The sequence below is a fragment of the Telmatherina bonti genome (assembly GCF_933228915.1).
Source record: "Telmatherina bonti genome assembly, chromosome: 15".
Lineage (NCBI taxonomy): Eukaryota > Metazoa > Chordata > Actinopteri > Atheriniformes > Telmatherinidae > Telmatherina > Telmatherina bonti.
The window spans coordinates 19,728,355-19,744,241 of NC_136613.1; the positions used below are offsets into that span (position 1 = coordinate 19,728,355).

Sequence of the window (15,887 nt, forward strand, 5' to 3'; positions counted from 1 at the left end):
AGGTACTTAACAGTCCTGTCATGACAGTACAGTTTATTGTAAGGATGTCGTGAACAATAGGCCACAGACTGTTACAAAGTGAGACTGGGAGAGCGCAGACCTCCACCAAACAGCTCTTTTCTAGACATATTGATTTCCACCTTACGTTATAATGCTGCATTTGTTTTATAAGTATGCACGATGAGATTGCCAGATTCATAACCTCTGCCAAGGAGGTTATGTTTTTGCTGGCATTTATCTGTCTGTCTGTCTATCTGTCTGTTTGTTAGCAACTTCACACAAAAACTACTGGTTAGATTTTTGTGGTATTTTTTTTTTTCTGGTCTGGATCTAACTTAAATTCTATTTGCTTTTGGGAGTGATCCGGATCACCATCTTGATCTGGTAATATAAAGTTTGGTGGTTGGCCAAACAATACAGGAGAAGTTCCCAGCAGGTTTTACAAGCTATCAAAGACAGATTTTGATCCGGAACAAGAAGAAAAAAAAAGGGGTTCTTTGGCATTTTCATCATTGCAAAATAACAAATTAAGATATAACCAAAAAATATAGTGAAGACACAGTGGATTCATTATCTAGAGATCTAATAGTGTACACATAAAATATAAATGCAGGATTATAATATGGGGTAGAAATCACAATACGGATGAAAATGAGTTGCTATAGCAGAGGTCTGCACTTTTGGAGCTGATAATAAATCCATAGTCTCAGCTGAATGGATTTGAACAATCATAAAATCAGCCCAGTAGTTTTTTGCATGAAGTTGCTAACAGACAGAAAGACAAACAAGCAGACAGATAAAGGCTGGCAAAAACATAATATCTCCCATGTCCTTGGTGGAGGTAATGCTGTGATAGTCACTGAACAGTGGAGCTGGAAAGAAAAGCTGAACTGTCTTTTCGGTATTTCCTAACAGCATCTGTTCACATGTAAGGAAAAAATATATGGAGAGAAATAAAAGTTGTCCTGGTCTGATAATATCAGCACAACAATACTGCTGAGATTTCTGCTCAAGAAATATCAGCTTTAGGGATCTAAAGAGGACTTTTGTTTTTAAAATCTGTACCTCTCAACATTAGTGTGTGTTAAGTATGGCAAGAAGTACACAACAAGGAGTACATTGTGCTGATTAAATCAAACAGCTGCAATGCTGGCAGCATGGATACTGACACAATTTTACATGTACCTGCCACGTTTAATACTGACACCAAAGACCTTCCTCAGCGTTGATCTGTGATGCCAAAGGGTCTTGACAAAAAAGGCAGTATTTGATAAATCAGAGTGAGAAAACTCATTATGCTGTATTTAATGAACCTTAGACTTGGAAAGTCAGAACTCTAAAATCATTTTGCCTCCAGGCTTGCTTTGTTAGTTTGCTGGCAGCAGAGACTCCTCATGAACATCTCAGTGCAAAACTGAAGAAACTAATTAGGCAAAAGTCACCAAAGGTTCTTTGTTTTGTCAGATCAAGAACAATAAAAGATGATTTTTTTTGGTTTCAGTGTAAGCTTCTATTTTATAAGTGTAAAATCAAAGTTAGAGTTTAGACACTTCAATTGAATTCAACAAGACAGTGCAGTTTGTTTCAGTGTTTGCAATGATTTTCTGAGAGATCTGAAACTTAAAGTGCCTATTTGTCATTCAGTATATTTTCTTTTTTTCTCAGTCTAACAAAGTAAACTAAGCTTCAGTATTTCATTCATTCATTTTCCTCACCGATGAAGGGTCGCGGGGGAGCTGGCACCTATCCCAGCAGTCTTTTGGACGAAAGGCAGGGTACACCCTGGACAGCTTGCCGGTCCATCGCAGGGCCACACAGAGACAAACAACCACTCAGACTCACTCTTATGGGCAACTTAGAGTAACCAATTGACCTAACAAGCATGTCTTTGGATGGTGGGAGGAAGCCGAAGTTCCCCGGAGAGAACCCACGCATACACTGGGAGAACATGCAAACTCCACACAGAAAGACCAGTGTCCAAGCCTCGACCCAGCTGAGGATCGAACCAGCTTCTTGCTGTGAGGCCACAGTGCTAACAACTATGCCACCATGTAGCCAAGTTTAAGTATTTGCATAAACTTATTGCAAATTTTTCCCACATCTACATTATCCATCTGTGTATATGAACAGAAATCAGATAATTTCGATCTGCTTGGTACATAAATAAACACATTTTATCTCTGAGATGCTGTCAAAACTTGTAAACTTTTTGTTGAAGAAAGAACAAATGTCAAGATATTTATCAGTAATTCCAAAACCCTAATCTGCTATCTTCCAAAGTCTATAATAAAACATTTTCATTCAGGAGTTCCAGTCTGCTTTACTTGCTGGATCTCTATTTTTCAATTTTGGCTTTTAATTGTAACTACAACCAAAATACCAAAACCACAACAAAAACAAAACAAACAAAAAAACCTGCATAATATGAATTAAACAGCATGCACAGTGTCTAAGTAAATAAGAAACATCAAGGCTTTCTTTCCCATGATTAGTCAAACATACTGGCTGATCCTCATTCCTGATTCTTTCAAACACACTGTAACATTACATCATAAATGGGTAGAAAAAGAAAATCATCTGTCTAGTGCTATATGTGGTTCTTTGCTTGTGTTGGGTGTTGTTTTAACCAATACTCTAACTGTAAAGTCTCAATCATTTAGCTGTGGTGGGATCATCCTTTTGTGTGTTTTCAGGCTGTGCTGAGGTGCTGTCACAGCATTTAAATGAGCATTTTGCTTCAGGGAGAATGAAGAGTTTTTGTCAGCCACCACTCATCGTGGATGATTAGAGAAAAATGTCTCCCCATCTTGACTGGAGATCGCCACAGCTCCAGATAACATGCTCGGTGATTGAAGGTCGCAATATTTTGAATTCTAATGGGCCTGCAAGATGAATTGCCTGAAATAGACTGTAGAATCTTCCTGCTTCCTCCTCATGCCCCCCCTTGCCTGTCCGCTGTGAAAAGAACCACTGGGAATGGCAAGGCCCGATGATCATAGAATTATTGGATGGTGATTCTACACCCTTCAAAAGGGAGTTGCTATGGAGATCTCGTTCCAAACTGTGAAATGATTCACCTTTGAAAGGCTGGAGGGCCTGAAAGCTGAACACATCATTGTTCAGGTGGCGGTTGGTTAGGAAATTGCTAGTGTCGGTGCAATCAGCAGCACTATAGTAGTTAGGGATCTGAAAAGGTTTGTACTCTGAATGATGTGGGACAACAGTGGTCTGCATATGACAGTTCCTTTCAATCAAGTCTCTCTCGTGCTTAGTGCTTTAACAAAATGAATGGACTGACAGAGGTTAAGTTAATGATAAGGGAATTAATACTGTTGTTTTCTCTGCTGTCACTTCAGGACATATTTCCCAGTGCCTTTAGCTGGCAGCTGCACACAGGTCAAGCTTATTTAAACACCTTACTCTAACATATGGTTATATTTTTCTCCCTTTTTCTGAGACAGAAAGATGCACCTTTAAAACTGAGTTTGGGATGAGACATAGCTGTCAGTAGATTACTCATGAATTGGTGACACCTTGTGAGGTACTTATATTCACACTATCAAGGACTGTGATTTCACAGTGATCTATTTTGAAAGATAGGATCATGTAGAAAACATGAGTGTGTCTCTGAAGGTCTCCAACCCCCCATTTTCTGGTGTCTATCTGCTTTTTAGCAGCCAATGTATTTGCCATAATTGGCACACAGAAAAACAAGGCTGAATATTCCACAAACTCTGTTACAGGAACAGTGTACGACAAATTGCTATCAATTTCATGTCTCCTAAAAATGAATGTCAAAAAGATAAATCCTGAATGAACATAAATACCTTTATGTGTATTGCCAGTGTTTTTATGCTGGGAAGACATATATAATGTGCTTTTCCTGACAGGCTCATAAAATAGCTTTTACTGCTCTGAATACCAGGAGAATTGCAGCACTGAGTTTGCGTGAACATTTTAAAAGCAGCGTTAGGAATGCAAGTTCTTTAGATGTGCTCTTACCCATCTTGCATGTGAAAACATGCACAGGAAGTAAGAAGTCAATGAATACTGTAATTTGACTGAATTATGTTGACCACATATCCTCCCAGGTAGCAGCTTCAAAAGAGGTAGCTCAATCAGTATTGATCTAGTCTTGACTTAGATACTGCCTTCTCTGTGTACCTGACAGAAAAGTGATGATATTAGCTAACTGAGCTTGCTTGATGTTTTTAGGTGTTAAACTTGTGCAAACTGTGAAAAGAAAGCATTAAAAATGAGTAGCAATCAACTTACACACACACACACACACACACACACACACACACATACATATATATATATATATATATATATATATATATACACACACACACACACACACACACACACACGCACAGACACACACACTCTCATATATATATATATATATATATATATATATATATATATATATATATATATATATATATATTTATTTATTTATATATATACATATATGTATATACATATATATAATGTATAAGTGTATATGTACATGTAAAGTGTATCTGTGATTGTTCATATACACTTTCTTTTTATTCCTTTTCATTAATGACTTCTTAGTTCATTTCCTTCCTGGGATACACCTGCCTGCAGTGCTGCTGTAATTTTGCACAACTTATCCCCAATCATGCCATTGAACGCCAGTAGCCCTCCAGAGACTAATCCCATTGTTCTCTGAGAAAAGAAGACCTGTTAATAGTGCCTTCATACATGTCACTGAATACTGTTTGAATTTAAGCAGTAAGAAATTAATTGTGATATAAATATGACTCCGGAAAGTGGCCTTTTCACACTCTTCCCTGTTTTTTTTGTGTTTGTATTGTCTTAGATTTGTCTTTGTGTGGTGCCGCAGTGTCATAAGGACTGTCTTCACTGTGCCCCATCCCAACCCAGCTGTTAAAGGAGTAATTGTAAAAATTGCTCCATCAGATTTGTCTCCCCTCTCTCTCTTCATGCATTTGTTGTCCACTTCTAAGGCTTGAATGGGATGGTGGCAAGAAAGATGTGAATGTTAAATTAGGCGAAATGAATTGAAGCAAATTACTTTGGAATGAGAGGACTAAATAGTGAGTGATCAGCTGCACTTGCTCTTTGAAAACCCATTTAAAATTCAGACTTATCCTGGTGTTTTGTTGTTTTTGTAGTGCTTTTAGTTTTCATTTTGTATTCTTATTAGTTTTATTAATAATTGTTTTTGGGGTATTTTGTTTATTTTTTGGGGGGTGGGGTTGGCGGCAGCTTTAAATTTAACTAATTTAAAGCTGCCGTATTCTTTAAAAATGGGCAAAAAAATATTAGATTTCCTTTTTGAGCTTTAACCATTCAATCAAATGAACTGGTTTTAAGCAGTATTTTAAAGGAATATTTTAATTAAGAACAACCGTAAGTGATTAATTTACCATGTAAATCTTTTAGAAACTACTTTACTCAAAGTAAATTTAACAACAGACTCATATATTTTTTGTTTCCAACACAGTATATCAAACTTTGCATCATAATGTATGTATATTCTTGCAGCTAACAAAATGATTACTTTGCATTATATTTTCTGGGTTCATGTAGACACAATAGCACATTTTCATTCCAATCAGTGCTGAACAGGGAACTGCTAAATTGGAGCAGCAAAACAATAATTCCACTGATTAGCCCCTTTCTGTGTGGCGTAAGTGAACTGTTTATACTGTGGAGTACCTCTGGAAGAGGAGAGGAACCAAAACAGCCTGATTAGGCAAAGAGTAATTGAATAAGTTCATTTCACCATGAGGACAACGCACAGGATGACAGCTTGCACAAAAGTCTGCAGCTTCTGTTGAGTTGCATGAGTAATAAGGTGCAGGATAGTGGGGTTTTATTTAGTCATTTAGCTAGATTCTAAAAGCCATGTAAAGCACTTTTATGATAAATCAGGTGAATCCCTCCTTAACCCTGTGAGATCTATAATTTTGTGCATGCACAACATTGTTACAAGGTTTGAATTAGCTCAGTTTTGAAATTAGCATCCCGCAAAGTCTGAAAACATTCAGCATTGGATATTCAAATACATCCAAACAACTAATCAACTGACAGACTGACAATTGCTCTCATAAACATGTAAGTGTTAGCAAATAAGACCTGCATGAATTTTCACAAATACAGTCCTATCTCGAACGAAAATTAGACAAAAAAAATAAATGCAACCCAGTACTTAACTGACATTCATTTAAAGACGACATAAAAAATGAAACTAGCAAGTTTGAACAGATGCTAATTTTAAATTTAGTGACAGCAGTAAGTGTGAAATAAAAATGGCATGAGGGCATGTTTATTACCGTGTTAGATCCCATGTCCTTTGCAGATGAACTGTATATATTTTGGGATCTAAGGAGCAAAACTGTCGTACTTCTGAGAGCAACATGAGACAGCAAAAATGTTTTCTGTTCAACAGTCTCTTTTGGTATACTTTTCATTTTGTAGAGCAAAAACTTATTTTAATAACTACCATGTATGGATAGATGTCAGTTTAACATCCATACCATTTTATAAGCCCATCCTGTAATACAAACTGAATGTGGTCTGGTATTGTTTTGATGAAAAGGAGCAAAAAAGGTGCATTTTGCACAAATAAGTAGGCAGTAGTGCAGTATAGTTTCTCAGTTTCGAAATATTTCTATTATCTGGAACAAACACAAACCTGTATCTGATTTTTTTGACGGTCAGAGTGACAGTTTCCACCAACTAATGTTTATCATATAGTCTGTTAATATGATAGTTCCAGCTGTTTATACATTTGAGAGATATTTTAACACAGTTTAATGGTAATACTTTGTGAGATTTTTTTTTTTTTAAATCAGAAATGTAAAACATTTAGTAGCTCATTTTAGAAGATCATCAGTGCCATGAGGACTCTTATTCTGGAAATGATGAATTTCAGCACAGTTACACAACTTGTTGAAATATTTTTTGTCTTTGATCAAAGTGTTATATGCTGACATCCCTGGAACCACAGCACTGGCCTTATTAATGTGTAGTATGAATATGTCAAAGACAGTTAGGACATTAGTCTGGTTAGGGATAATTTTGCTGCTTAGACCAAGCCAATTTCAAGTCTGCCTTATTTTGAGTGATCTAATCCATTCTGTTTAGGAAAGAGTTCCCTGACTCTCAGCTATGTAGCTACCTAACAGGACAACTACGCACTGTTATGAATCAATAATATTTTCTGCATGTGTCACTGCTGCAACTTGCTGAGATGTTATCTTGCAGGGTCTAAACTGCCAACTGTTCTTCACACACTCAGGTATATGACTTTTTTTTAACGTACCTCTGTACATTCCTAACATTTTGTCCCTCAACACTGCAACAGTAAAAGGCAATTCATCACTCACCTGACATGCACTTTCTTGTTAAAAGGGTTGGTCTAAGAGAAACATAGCAAATCATTGTTGCCGACTGACTTAAGTAAATTCATAAATTCAAAATACAGCTATTCAACGGACCTTGTGAAAACCTGGCATGATGCACTCTGAAACTATGTGTTGTCTTGCACCATATTATTGCATTCATCCAAATGTTTTCAAAATTGTCCATTATGGAGCGGCAGTGACTTAGGTGAGAGTTCTCGGGAAAGACACTTCAACCTCCTTGGTTCCAGTGCCACCATCACTGGTGTATGAATGTGTAGGAATGTTTTAGTGGTGAACGAAAAGCACCGTTGGCCTGCCATGTTTCCAGAAGTTTGGCCCAGGGCAGCTCTGGCTACATAGGTAACTTACATCACAAATGAATAAGTAAATGAATCATGACTTCAGTGGAGTGTCTTGTAAAGCATTATATTCATCCATCCTTTTTCTACCACTTATCCGGGGTCAGGCCAAGTAAGGAAGCCCAGACTTCCTTGAGGTTTCCACTCAGAGGAACGTGCCCAGAACACCTCACCTGGCAAGCGTCAAGTAGGCATCTTCACCAGATGTCCAAACCATCTAATCTGGCTTCTTTCAATGCAGAAAAGCATTAGGTCTACTCTATGCCCCTCCCAGATGACTGAACTTCTCACCCTATCTCTAAGGGAGATAAATAATAATCAAGTAAATATACAATTTAGTAATTATTTTCTTCAGAATGCCTTTTTTTTTATCTCCAAGGGTTAAAAAAATGACCTTATCAAACAAAAACTATCTGCATTACCTGACTTATGCAACTAATAGGTGCAGAAATGCAGTAAAATGGTATTTATCAGAACAGTTCACTACCATTTTCACAATTAATGTTAAAAGCAAAATGAGACCTGAGATCTGCTGCTGCTGCTAGATGTTCTGCTTCAGAGCCTTATTACCTAATCACCAGTCTACAGTTAAGATGTGAATGAATAAAGAAAGATTGTCCTTCTTTTATGAATAATGACATATTTTCTTAAATAATACAAAGTTTTATGTTTTTGTGTTGTACTTATAACTCAATACAAAGAATTATGTTATTTAGTCATGCTGTCTGACAAGCCTGTTATGTTGCACTTACAGCCAGCTTAAAGTGCAACAAAACTTATATAGTTCAAGTTTTTATTCACACTTCTGAGACTTACACAGTAAAAAAAAAAAAAAAAAAAAAAAAAGCATTAGATACATTCTTTAAGATGTGATAATGTTTGTTATAACTTTCCTGAAACTCCCACTGTGCTGTTTTTGTGTGGAGGATTTTTTTCACCACATTCACAGCAGAAACAAATGATTTTTCTCAAGCGAATCTTATCGTTTGTGTAAACGTCAGCGTCATTGATTCTGTTACTCTGATTCTGTGTTTTCTTTTGTATGGATTCACATAAAGCAGCAGCATTGCTGTTGCTGAAAAGAAATAATTCTAAGCTGTTGTCCTACCCTGTATTTGTGTCCTGTCGCTGCAGGTGTTTTTGAGGATGAGGATATCATCCATGTTGAGGGGACGGTGGACCCAGTGAGAGATATGGAGATCATCCACGAAGAGCTGAGGCTGAAGGATGAGGAGATGATTGGCCCCATTATTGACAAGCTGGAGAAGACGGCCATTAGAGGCGGTGACAAGAAACTCAAACCAGAATATGTGAGTCAATGTCCCAGCAGGCCCTTTGCTCCCCCTCACAGCAAGGCACAAATAATAACCCTCCCACACACATGGCCAAGGGAAAAAAGTATGTTTTTTTTTTAATCTCCTTCCAATAGGTCTCACCCCTCCCCCTGGCCCATTTTTTCCCTCTCTGAGATTGAAAGTGATCAGAGGTCAGGGGTTTTCTGCTGTAGAAATCATTAATAGAGAGTTACTTATTCAGCTGCTGAACCTGGGTCACAGCACTGGGCTAATGAAAGTGTTTTCACACAGCTCTTTTCATCTAAAGTAATACTCAAATCATGGCACAGCTCTTGCTCATGCTTATACTCCTACAGCAGCTTGGGAAATTGTTTAAGGCCATACAATAGGTGACACGTATGCCTATACCTTGCTATGAATATCATAAATATTTAGAATATTAAATGACGGAATATTAGTTCCTGTTTTCTCAGAGGTGGAAGGTGAAATGTATGGTAAGCAAAGGAATAAAGTGCAACACTGGATGTCAGAGTAAAATGTATGTCTATTCGCACACATCCAGATATTTATATCTTTACAATAATGAGGTTATTAGGCTTACTAAGCAACGATTTGGTTGTATATGTCACATGATGCCCTTCCATCATTGGAAGCAGGATGGGATTGGTAAGTACGCAAGGAGGATCTGGCCTTCAACTGGGAGCAGCATGCCCCATTTCAGGCACCAACACACCAAGGCTCTGACCACTCATTAAACTAACAAGAGAGGTTATTTCACCTGCTGCAGACGCCCCCATGACTGGCTGGTTTCCTTCAGATACCCCCCCCCCCCCCCCCCCCCCCCCCCACACACACACACACACACACACACAGACACACACACACACATGCACACCTCCCCTTCTTAGAGCCAGCAGCACTTCCCAACACCTCTGTAGCCCCACAGACAGGAACCATTCAGGCTAAGCAGGTGGCCGCTTACACCAATAATTGCCAACAATTTTAGGCAATGAATAAAAATAATCTACATTACTTGTCAAAGGTTGCGCACGCGTCAGCAACAGAGAATCTATAGAAGGCTTCTTTAGATGGCAAAGAATGGTGGCTATCAAAGGCTGCACTTAGCTTTTAGATGGGAGGGATTGTGTGATTGTCTCAAAAGCTGAGCATTGCGCTTGACATGCTCAGCTGTGCATAGACTCACATACACATGTTTATGCTAGCATCTACAGGTACAACATCAAGACCATGTCTGACAGTGGACGTTTGAAACCAAACAATAATATTTTATAACCAGGACATGAGAATGCTGCAAAGTGAAAAAGCACAATAAGACGGAGATTTAAAATTTCATGATTAAAAATAGTTTAGAATAGGATTTGATCCATTGTCGGTTTCATGTCTCTGTGGCCAACGAGAGGTCAGAAGCAAAAACAGTTTTTAACCCAGTAGAGTTTGAGATTTAATGAAACAGCAAATGAACGAGAAGGCAACATATCTAGTAATAACATTTATGCAGCTGATGATATTTAGGTTGATGCATCTTTCACACTTTACACAGTAATATACAAATACATATACACACATATATATATCTATATATATGTATATGTATATATATATAGATATATATATGTATATATATATATATATATATATATATATATATATATATATATATATATATATATATATATATATATATATATATATATATTTGTATATTATTGTGTATATAATTCTATTTTAAAAACTTTTAAACACTTTAGAAACTGCACTACAGATGAAAGAGTCCACGAACAAACAGCAGAAGATAATGTCCTTTCAGAAAGGAATGAATTTTTAGATCATTATGCGTTCAATATTTTCCTGCTAAGATGAACAATAATTTAATGATTTAGTGTCCGTTTAAACCAAACCTATGTGCATGCAGCTTCGTCAGCTCATGTTTACGCTATGTTGTAAATCCATTTTGCGTGCAGTGTGTTTACAAGAACAATGTTTCACTGCTTTTGTCTATGCGAATCCTCAAAATCCCTATCCTTACAAAACAATAATAAGAAACCAGCCCACCAGCGGCGCTTCATGGTGGCAAGCGTATGTGTTTGACCCCTGTGGGACCTATATGCCTTTTATTAACACCTGCCTGTTAGAGGAGCGCTGCACGGTGGCTGCGAGCTGATGAGGGAAACCTGGAGCAGGTTCAGCCTGTGTCACCGGCCGTTTGCTGTTTCCATTTCACAGATGATTAATCTCTCTGTGAAGACTTGGGCCGGCGCAGGCGGAGTGTATGCAGCTCTTCCTGCGCTCTCTCCCGCTGGCTGCACTCTGGCTGCCTGACTAAAAGGCCTTTAGAATTCCTGCGGAGAGAGATGTGCAGAGAGTGAATGCAGCTGGCTGGGGGTCAGTGTGTGGAGCTTTTTCTGCCATTGTGTAATTGAGGCTCTGGCAGGATTTTTTCCTCAGTTCTTTCAAAAGAGAGTATGATTGTGAAGTGCTGCAAGGGTTTGGGGAGGGAAAAGGAGGTAGGGGGAGTGTTGCAGGGGGTGGGGGAGTTTTTATATGAAGGGGGAGGTCAAGTTGACAGGAACAAAAAGAATGTGTTCTGCTAATTTCTTTGGGGCTGGATCAACAATAATAGGCTCAATTTCTTTATTACAAATTTTATAACTACCTCCCTCCCATTTTCCCACCCTTTTCCGCTTCCAGATCCTGTCAAGACGCGGTCTTGCCCGTGGTCTCAACCCACAAGTACGTTAGTAATGAATGTGGTATACATTGCTGGAAATGCTCAATATTTTCAGAAACAGGGAATAATTAGCTCTGTACCACATGAGTGCTTATTCACTATGACTAGACTCTGCAAAGTGCCTGAGGAAGGACCAATAATTTACACCTTACTAACCAACTTCCAATTAGCTCCCTGCTCTTTGCAATTTTGCCTCCTCTCTCAATCCTTTTCATTAGATGGAATATTGATGTATAAAGCTAAGACTCAGAGAGACACCCCAGAAGGCATTTTGTCAGGATTTAAAGAAGGGAAGGGGGTCTTGTTCATGCCATCCCTGTCAAAGGCAGGCCACTCCTGCCTGAATGCGAGCAAAAGCCATTGTTCATTTTGGCATCAGGATACCATGCATTTAGGAAATAATTACCCCATACCCTGCTGGGTTTATTCTTTTTCATCTCCTTTAATGGCTTCTTGTTCATTCTATTTTAACTCCAAACAGGATGTTATGTGCAAAATAAAGAGCTGGGTAGTGGATGAAAAGAAGCATGTTCGCTACTATCACGATTGGAATGACAAGGAGGTAAGACTTTGACGCTGCTATCACATTTATTAACATGATTTATCTTTCTAATCTTTTTATGTGGCCTAAAAGTACTGCTGTTTCCCCTTTTTTGCACAGAAAAAAAAATCACCTGTTAATATTATGCTCCCCACAATAGACCCTTCCCCCACTGCTCTGCTGATTTTTCTAATCGGGGGGGGGGGCTATATTTTGACATTACTTTTGTGCAAACGGATGACATCTGGTCATGTTGATCCTCATTGAGAAGCTTCATAGTTGCTCCCCTGAGTGCTTTTAATTTTTTTTTTTTTTTATTATTATTTGTCTCAAAAAACAAACAAATATTGTTCTTGGAGAACAACATGTTTTGTCCTCAAAGACCACACTAGAAAGTTGTAGATTCTCATAACTTGCCTGTCCCTTTTACAGATTGATGTGTTGAACAAATACCTGTTTTTGACATCCAAACCAATGATTTACCTCGTTAATCTCTCCGAGAAAGACTACATAAGGAGGAAGAACAAATGGTAAGTGCTTAGAGGAAGGGCGGGTCTCTGCACCAACTAATCATTACCAAAGCCACTTTTCACACTACTTATGTAAGAAATTACATTCGTTCTAAGTAACTTGGACTAAATCTGCAGTTGACTGCAAAGTCAGTCCATCCCTGCTCCGGATCCTGTGCATTCACGTGCAGGCATGTAGAGCTGAAGGTGGTCTCCTGCTGGCAGGAACGGTTATATCTTTGTGAGAGGATCTGCCTGGAGGTGGCACTAAGCAAACGCTAACACAATATTCAGCTCTGCAAAGCCCAGCTAGCCTCCAGACTCTGCACTTCATTAGGCACACACTAGCATATGGTCTTCATTTCCCAGCACAATTTCTCATTTCCACAAGATATCAAAGAGAAAAGAGCTTTCAATGATTACAAACCAAGCAGATGAACATTTGATGCCTAACAAGTGATTAATATCTTTTGGAATAAACCAGTAAATCATAATGACAAATATAATCTGAAGTTTTTTCCTCCAGACATTTGGTTTTGTCTTCATGTTGCTGCTCTTGCTTTACAAGCATCTTTTTACAGCCATGAAACTCCCACGTCCAACATGGCGGCTAATGTTGTCATGATGAAAAGATGCATGTACGTTTTTCTTTAAACAGCAAATCGGAAGATATTTTATGACTTACTTTGCAGGGTTTCATACAAAACATGCACAGAAGTTGTTTGACATTGTAATGGAAACTTATTCTTAACTTATACTCATTGTTTCCAGAGACCCTGCCACAAATACATTTTTTCATCTCATGAGACTGCTGTCAGACGTCCTTATATCTTTTCCACACTACAGCTGTTTTCTCAGTAACATCAGCATGTGGATTCTTATCACACTTTTCCAACTGGCCTCAAGGCTTGTGGTGTCAGTTTATTTGATCTATTTTCTCCCACAAAACGAGTATTTAGTGCTGTACTTGGAAGAGTTGTATTATAAGAGAAGTTGTTTACCTATGACTGTAAAAATGTTTCTGTCACAAAAGTATAACTGCCAGACAGGGAGGAGGAGGAGGAGGAAGAGCTCATAAATCAAATGATTCATGGTGAGGAGAACATCCGTCATCATAGGAAAAGAGTTTTTTGGGGTTTTTTTTTCTGTGCTGTATGTGTGAGTGTGTGTTTTTAAACATTGTGAAACGCATAAATCTTGGAGCATTTCACACAGGCAAACAGTAGTGCTCAGGTGTCCCCAGGGCTCAGCGATGAACAATGCAGACATCAAAGTGTTGATGTTTGACAGGTGATGAGTCACTTCCCTTGTCCAGAGAGGAGCTCACACCTGTATGGAGATGATTACAGGTAGATCTAGCTGGCCCTAATTGTACAATAAATGCTGCTCTCAGCCCTAATGGCAGCTAGTCTGCTGCAAAGACGCCAGACTGCCATTTGGCTGTCGCCATGCTCCTGTGTTTTTCCACCAGCGCAGTTGAGATGATGATACGGTTAAGGACTATTCAAAGCAAACAGCAAGACAAATTGCAATCTCAGCTTTAATGTGTCGAGCAAAAGATGGTGAATCGTAGAATTAGGTAAATAAGCCAATTTTATATGTGTCTAGGAGAACATCCTTTGAGGCCCATTTCACAGCTTCACAAAGTGTTGCTTTTTATACGAGTTGGTTGGTTAATGTTTTGAATTTGAGCAACATGCACAAAAAAAACCTTATTTTTGTTTATGCATATATTTAAGTCCATTTTATTGTTATGCACACTTCAGGACAGGTTAAAGTAACAGTTAAGATGACACTATTAAATGTTGTGCATCTTTCTGAAAGCATGGATGACTGCATCCTTATCAAAAATGGTTGGCCTCCAAAACCAACTAAGATCATCCTGTTTGGAGTATGGGAACCACATACTAAGCTGTCCTTGTTTAGACAAGAATACACAGTATTAGCTTTAGCAAGCCATCATTAATGGAAGGATCAGACGAGGAGCAAGGCCTCCTTTCATCTTCAGGTTCTCTGCTGGAGACAGAACATCATTTACTGTTGAGAGGAGCACATGGCTCCAATCCTATACAGTGCATGTGTATGAGAATGCGTACATGTGCATGTTTGAAGTCTGTTTCAGAGGCGACTCCATGCTCATTTGGATGCTGGTGTAATTGCGGTGTGGAGATCAAAGGCGCTCTGGCCGAGTGATGTTCCAGAGGAGACTTTACCACAAAACCCTCTCCTCTGTGCAGAGGGGGCCGCCTGCTGCTCACCGCTCCCCTCTCCCCTCTAGCCATGAACTGCCCCCTGCACATCCCCGCTCGTAAAAAATGATTAAGGCCGCATTTGTCATGTGTTTATGACTGAGAGGCATTGCGTGATAGGGAATGGCATCTACTAGAGTCTATCAAGAGGCTTTCTCCTCTTTCTCCGGCGTCAGGGAGCTGCCTGGATGACTGTTGCTCTGCTCCACATACTGGAATTTGTGTGGTAAAGGTCATTACAGCACTGTTGATGATGTTGTGTCTGCAGTCTGCCCAGAGTTGTTTGCATCCTTCACTTGTCATCTAAGACACTGTTCAGTTTACAAGCACGTGCCCTAGTCATTTTATCAAGCTTCGTTTCTTCCAATAGGTTTTAATATCAGATATTTATTTAATCTTCATATGAGAACAAAAAGCATCCATATTCAGTAATGGCAAAAGACTCAACTGAGAATTATTTCAGCTATATGCTATGATGTTTTTCTTCCTTGTCATGTCCCTTTTCAGCTTTTTTTTCTCCTTTTGGACAATGTGCATTAAAGTAAATTGGTGCCTCTTAAGTAGATGAGTTGACCTTTAAGGAAACCAGCAAGCGTGACCTGTCTGTGAGTGCCTCTGCCGAGTGGGTTCTCCTGGTGAGTGTAAGAACTGCAGGGTACCTTTGCTTAGAGCTTTTATTAACTCTGTTGCTCTCAGCCTGTTTGTCTATCTGCTTGTATACAGATGTGTGTGTGTGTATTGTAGGTACAGTTTGTGTGCTTTCCTCTTTAGTTTTTCTG

The 15,887-nt window shown here is 38.8% G+C and overlaps 1 protein-coding gene across 2 annotated transcripts in view; it reads left to right on the forward strand.

Annotated features, from left to right (window-relative positions):
- LOC306766169 (obg-like ATPase 1) overlaps nt 1-15,887 on the forward strand; it is a 47,558-nt gene that overhangs the window by 17,697 nt on the left and 13,974 nt on the right. The window contains exons 5-8 of one of the 2 annotated variants that reach the window (XM_079253798.1): nt 8,900-9,075; nt 11,770-11,811; nt 12,291-12,371; nt 12,783-12,880. In XM_079253798.1, coding sequence (XP_079109924.1) covers nt 8,900-9,075; nt 11,770-11,811; nt 12,291-12,371; nt 12,783-12,880 — 397 coding nt within the window. The remainder of the gene's footprint in view (nt 1-8,899; nt 9,076-11,769; nt 11,812-12,290; nt 12,372-12,782; nt 12,881-15,887) is intronic. The other variant, XM_079253799.1, reaches the window with a different exon arrangement.